Genomic DNA, 6,266 nt, shown 5'->3' with positions numbered 1-6,266 from the left:
TGTACTTAGGGAAGATTGAGGGTTTGGTGTTGTGGAGGTTGTGGCTCGGTCCCTTGACAAGGAAACTCCCAGTCGTGCCTTCAGGGTTGCATAAGCAATGGTGGGATCCAAATCGGAGGGCAGACTCCGGAGGATTTTGGTCAAGCGCCGTTGAGCTTCTTCGTCTACCTCAGGTAGTGGAGCGTTAGTTGGTGTAGGTGGGCTAGGGTTTTCTATTTGGGCTTGAGAGGCGGCCTGTTGGTTATCACTATCTGCACGAGTACTGGAAGATGAAGATGAAGTTGGGAGCTGTTCGAGCAACATATTTACTGGTAATGTGGGTAGATCGTGTTGGAGGAGGTGATGTTTTTGGAAGAAGGGTTTTGAACTTGGGAGGATTTTTTAGGAGAGTAAAATGAATGAATCGTAGATGGCTCTGGTAAAAGTGGTCTGCAGATCCAAAATCTGCCTTTATAATAATATCGCGACTGTTGGGATTCTGTATTGTTGAGATCCTTGAGGCTCTTCGCGTACAGACGCGCCTTTTCAGAGTACCAGCTGGCTTAGCTTCTCTGATACGTTTCGTCCCTCTCTCCAAGGTGTTCTTCCACTGTGACGGTTGGCGCTTCCTGAAACCTTTTCAGTGACTGCACGCATCCTTTCATCACCTGCCCTGCTCAACTCAATAACTGTACCATCAATTAAATTCGAATTTCCTTCCTTTCTTCCGACTTTTAATTAACTAATAAAATAAAACTAACATACTAAAGACTATTTACACTAACTACTAAGGACTTGACCGGGTTCCCCTAGGATGTCACTTGATCAATTTAATAGATAAGTACTTTGTCGCTTGATCAAGCAGACTACCCATGAGTACCCGATCATCCATGTTACCTGATCACTGGAGAGAGTCTGGCATGAGTAGTGGAATGTCGTCCACCACAAATGCCTCCATTCCTTCTCTGTATGGCTTTACCCTACGACCATTCACCATGAAGGAAGGCGAATCTGGATTGCTTCCTTGGAGTTCGATTGTTCCATTCTTTCGGAGGGCGATAATGGTATAAGGACCTATCCACCTTGATCTGAGCTTTCCTGGCATCAATTTCAGTCTGGACTGGAACATCAGTACCCTTTGGCCCACCTTGAGTTCCTTCTTGCGAAGGTTCTTGTCGTGCCACATTTTGGTCTTTTCTCTGTACCACATGGCAGAATCATAGGCATCCAGACGGAGCTCTTCAAACTCTTGTAGTTGCATTCACCTTTCTGCAGTTCCAGCCTCGGTGTTTATGTTTATTTCTTTGGCTGCCAGTAGGCTTGATGTTCCACCCCTACAGGTAAATGGCATATTTTCCCAAATATCAATTGGTACGGGGACATTCCGATAGGCGTTTTGAACACTGTCCTGTAAGCCCAGAGTGCGTCCTTGAGTCGGCAGCTCCAGTCTTTCCTGGTGGGATTGACTGTCTTTTCTAGAATTGCATTGATTTCTCTATTCGAAACCTCAGCCTGTCCATTGGACTGTGGGTGGTAAGGTGTGGATAGGCGGTGGTGGACTCCATACTTTTGCATCAAGGCTTCGATAGTTCTGTTAATGAAATGAGTTCCTTGGTCAGAGATAATAGCCTGTGGCACCCCGTATCGGGTAAATATGTTCAATTTCAAGAACTTTGCCACTTCTCTAGACTCACACGTCCTAGTTGCCTTTGCCTCAATCCATTTGGACACATAGTCCACTTCCACCAATATGTATAGATTTCCTTCAGACGCGGGAAAGGGTCCCATGAAGTCCATTCCTCATACATCAAATATTTCGCAGACAATAATGGGGATCTAAGGCATCTCATCTCTTGTAGATATCCCTCCAGTAAGCTGGCATCGAGGGCACCTTTTGCAGAATTCGTAAGCATCTTTATGGATGGAAGGCCAGTAAAACCCACTATCAAGTACTTTCTTTGCTGTCTTCTTTGGTCCAAAGTGGCCACCGCAAGCTAGTGCGTGGCAGTGCATCATTACATCTTCCTGCTCCCATTCGGGTATACAGCGTCGGATTAGATGATCTGCCCCCATTTTCCATAGATAAGGATCGTCCCAATAGAAGTATCAGAAATCGCTCTTAAGCTTCAACTTTTGTGCCCTTGTAATTTCATCACCCCCGGGTAGCTCTCCTGTTGCAAGTAGTTGGCCATGTCAGTAAACCATGGCTCTTTCTGCGTGTGTTGTTCCTTGCTTCCTTGCTCAGCTTGATCAATCTCTTTTACTTGGTTGACCCACTGACATTCAGACGTTGTCTTGACCAGATATAGGTGTTCCTCAGGGAAGGCGTCTGAAATGGCTTCACCGTTATCGTCTTGCAAAATTCGGCTTAGGTGATCAGCCACTTTGTTCTCGCATCCCTTTTTATCCACTGCTTCCCAATCAAACTCATGTAAGAGGAGTACCCATCTGATCAATCGGGGCTTCGATTCCTTCTTTGTCAAGAGGTATTTGATGGCCGCATGGTCCATATACACTATCACTTTAGACCCTAGCAAGTAAGGTCTGAACTTCTCAAATGCGAAAACCACCGATAGCATTTCCTTCTCGGTCACATCATAACTCCTTTGTGTCTGATTCAGAGTTTTGGAAGCGTAGAAAATGACGTAACTTTTTCCTTCAATCTTCTGCCCTAATACTGCCCCCACAGCATAGTCACTAGCATCGCGCATCACCTCGAAGGGGTGATTCCAGTCGGGGGCACGTATTATTGGGGAGCTTATCAATCTATCCTTCAGAAATTGGAATGCGGTTATGTAGACATCTGAGAAGTCAAACTCCACATCATTCTGGAGAAGTCTCGTCAGAGGCTGGACTATTTTCACAAAATCTTTGATGAATCTTCTATTGAACCCAGCGTGCCCAAAAAAGGCTCTGGTCTCCTTCTGGTTGGTTGGGTATGGGAGTTTTGCGATGACCGCTACTTTTGCTGGGTCGACCTGATTCCCCTGCTTGACACTACATGTCCCAAGACTATCCCTTCAGTAACCATAAAATGGCATTTCTTGAAATTCAAAACCAAGTCCTTCTGGCGGCATCTTTCTAATACCCTGTTTAGGTTATGCAGTCCTTGATCGAAATCGTCCCCATAGACAGTAAAGTCGTCCATGAAGATCTCAATGCAGACTTCCAACAGGTCCTAGAAAATACTCATCATGCATCTCTGGAGGTGCCCGGGGCATTACAGAGGCCAAAGGGCATTCTCCTGTAAGCGTAAGTGCCAAAGGGGCAAGTGAACGTCGTCTTCTCTTGGTCATCTGGATTTACAGCGATCTGGAAATAACCGCTATAGCCATCCAGGAAGCTGAAATACTGCTTTCCTGCCAATTTCTCCAACATTTGATCAATGAACGGAAGAGGGAAGTGATCCTTCTTCGTAGCTTGATTCAGCTTCCTATAATCTATGCACATTCTCCACCCAGTAACTGGCCTTGCCGGTATTAATTCGTTTTTTCATTTTTTTCCACCTGGATCCCTCCTTTCTTAGGCACCATGTGTACTTGGCTGACCCAGTTACTGTCGGGAATGGAATAGATAATCCCGATCGAAACCAACTTGACAATTTCCTTCAGCACCTCTTCCCTCATGTTGGGGTTGAGTTTCCGTTGTTGGTCGCGGTGTGGCTTGGCTCCTTCCTCCAGTCGTATGTGATGCATACATAAGTCTGGGCTGATGCCCACTAAATCTGTCAGCTTCCAGCCAATAGCCTTCTGATTTCTTCTTAATACTTCCAACAATCTGTCTTCCTGCCCCTGGGTCAAGTGGCTGTTGATGATAACGGGCATTGTTTCGCCCTCACCTAGGTAGGCGTACTTTAGATGTACTGGAAGAGGTTTCAATTCCTTTGCGGGTTTTGGCTCTTCATTGGGCAGAGGGTTCTCTCCTGCCTCTTGTTCCAGTGGCTTGCCTTGATCAAGCCGTTTCGCTAAGCTAGAAACTTGAGCAGTCCTACTTGACCCAGCTGGCCTCGGGCGCCTGCAAAATTTCGATATTGCTTTCACGACGGCCTGGTCGTCCATCTCTCTGACTTTCATGGTATCGTACCACACTTCCACTTCTTTTTCGACCTCCTTATCTGCAGCGAAGTCAGTGAACTGTCTCTTTAATAATTCTTCCTCCAAATACTCATGTACCAAGGGCTCAGTCACATCTATGGAGTATACATTTTCGCCGTTAGCTGGCTTTTTCATGGCTTCATCAATATTGAACGTATACAGCTCTCCCTTGAAATCCAGGCTTATCGTTCCATTTCGGACGTCTATAATAGTGCTGGCTGTTGACAGGAACGGTCGTCCTAGTAGGACTCCACTTGACTCCTATGTCGCGGGTTCCGTCATTTTGATCACAAGAAAATCAGCTGGGTATAGAAAGTTATTAACCTTAACAATCACGTCTTCCAGAATCCCCTCTGGGTGAATACACGATCTGTCGGCCAACTGTATCATTATGTCAGTATCGACGAGCTTGGCCGCTCTTAACTTCCGATAGATGGAGTATGGCAGAACGTAGATTGATGCGCCTAAGTCACACATCGTGTGCTCCATTTAGATGTCTCCTATAGAAATAGGGGAGTGTGAACATTCCAGGATCAGTTTTCTTGGAGGGGAGGTCGTTTCTCTGGATTACGGCAGAGACGTTCTCGTCTGTAATTAGTCTCCCTTCCTCATTGACCTTCCCGGCTAGGTAGTCTTTAATGAACTTACTGATCGGGGGCATTCTGTTTCCTCCAGAGTTTGGTCTATCCTGGATTCGTGCAGGCCAGTTGGGTTGCCCTTCTCAGGGTTGTACTTGCTGGGTTAATAACTGGAGCGGTTGGCCTTGATTCTGATCAGTCCATCGAAAATTGGGTGGTCCCTCCATGGAGCATCTCTCTGCTTCCCCTGGATCCAGTTGCCATTTGCGTTCCAGTGGCCAACGGCATTTGCTTGGGGCCTGCGGCTCTACCTCAGGGGGAAACTCGCAGTAGTAGTAGTGATGCTCTTCTGGTGGTGACGTCTGAGGCACATTTGTGGCTCTTTTGGTGTAGGTGGTGGAGGTGGCCTGGCTTTCTCTACTGCCTCTAGCAATTTTTTTTCCAGCTGCTCAAATCGAGCCTCCAACTTTTTATCGTTCCGCACCTCTGCCACGTGCACTGCTCCTCTCCTATACTGCCCTCGAGATGTCTCATACGACCGCTTGGCCTCAATAAGCCTTTCCAGGATATTTTTGGCTTGGCTAAATGCGGTTTTCGAGAAGTCCCCTTGAGCTGCGAGGTTGAGGTCGTTCTTGCTATCCACAGTGAGTCCACTGTAGAAACAGAGTAGACTTCCTTCTCCTCCATTTTGTGGTTGGGGCATGCTTGAAACAGCCCTTGGAATCTGTCCCAATATTAGTCGAGGGGCTCGTTGTACTCCTACCTAGCCTCCGTAATCTCCATTTTCAGGGCACTTGTCTTCGATGCTGGGAAGAAGCGATCGAGAAATATCATGCGGAACTCAGCCCATGTCCTGATGGAACCTTCTGGCAGCCTTGACAGCCAGGACACCCGCATCGCCCTTCAAAACTAAGGGAATAGCCTTAAGCCTGTAATCTTCGGATGTGGATCCAGGCGGCAGGGGCTGAATGTTACAGTATCGGCAGAATTCCTCCAGAAAAGCGTACGGACACTCCTTCGAAAGACGGTAAGAAGTAGGACAAAACGGCCAATACTCCCGATTTGATCGCGATGGTCCGCATCCCAGGAGTAGCAGCAATGGCATGTGTAGGCTCCCTGTCGTCATGAGCGTTGTAAAGAACCGATTCAGAGTCATTGTCCGCGAGGGCCATCTTTGCTCCTGCTTGTTCAGGTGGTGGAGGTTGTGTATTTTGCTCGGCGGCTGTTGCTGCTTCTAATGCAGCTCTGTAACGAGTGGTGACAACTCCGGCTTCCTGGACTCTCCAATGAGCGTTAGTCTCTCTGTATAGAAAGGGATGATTCCAGTGTCCACCGCGTTGGTACCTTCTCATCAACAGTGAAAAACAAAAAATGAGAAAACAAGGAAATAAAACTATATACACCTATGCACTACGCACAAACATAAAGTAACACCATGCTTCCCGGCAACGGCGCCATTTGGAAGGAGGCTTGGAAGAGATGAAAACGCGATTAGAATGCGGATCAAGTTATATGGAATGATAAATGAACCGGTCGGATCAGTTAGCAAATGTCGTTGCCACGTAATCACTGCAGTCTTGCTCTCGCTCTTTCTTCCTTACCAAAGTAATTTATA

The 6,266-nt window shown here is 46.9% G+C and overlaps 1 protein-coding gene across 1 annotated transcript; it reads right to left on the bottom strand.

Moving 5' to 3' along the window:
- Window positions 1–2,105: 2,105 nt before the first annotated feature.
- LOC121781504 lies at window positions 2,106–5,823 on the bottom strand. The gene is made up of 7 exons (XM_042179239.1): window positions 5,627–5,823; window positions 5,012–5,286; window positions 3,677–4,291; window positions 3,204–3,419; window positions 3,068–3,144; window positions 2,694–2,966; window positions 2,106–2,591 (listed from the first exon to the last, which is right to left on the bottom strand). Exons 1-7 carry the CDS (start codon window positions 5,821–5,823, stop codon window positions 2,106–2,108), a joined length of 2,139 nt encoding a protein of 712 aa, XP_042035173.1.
- Between the last annotated feature and the right edge of the window lie 443 nt (window positions 5,824–6,266).

Source organism: Salvia splendens, chromosome 20 (assembly GCF_004379255.2).
Source record: "Salvia splendens isolate huo1 chromosome 20, SspV2, whole genome shotgun sequence".
Taxonomy (NCBI): domain Eukaryota; kingdom Viridiplantae; phylum Streptophyta; class Magnoliopsida; order Lamiales; family Lamiaceae; genus Salvia; species Salvia splendens.
The sequence above is the reverse complement of the archived record's forward strand: the minus strand, read 5'-3'. Positions and strand labels throughout refer to the sequence as shown.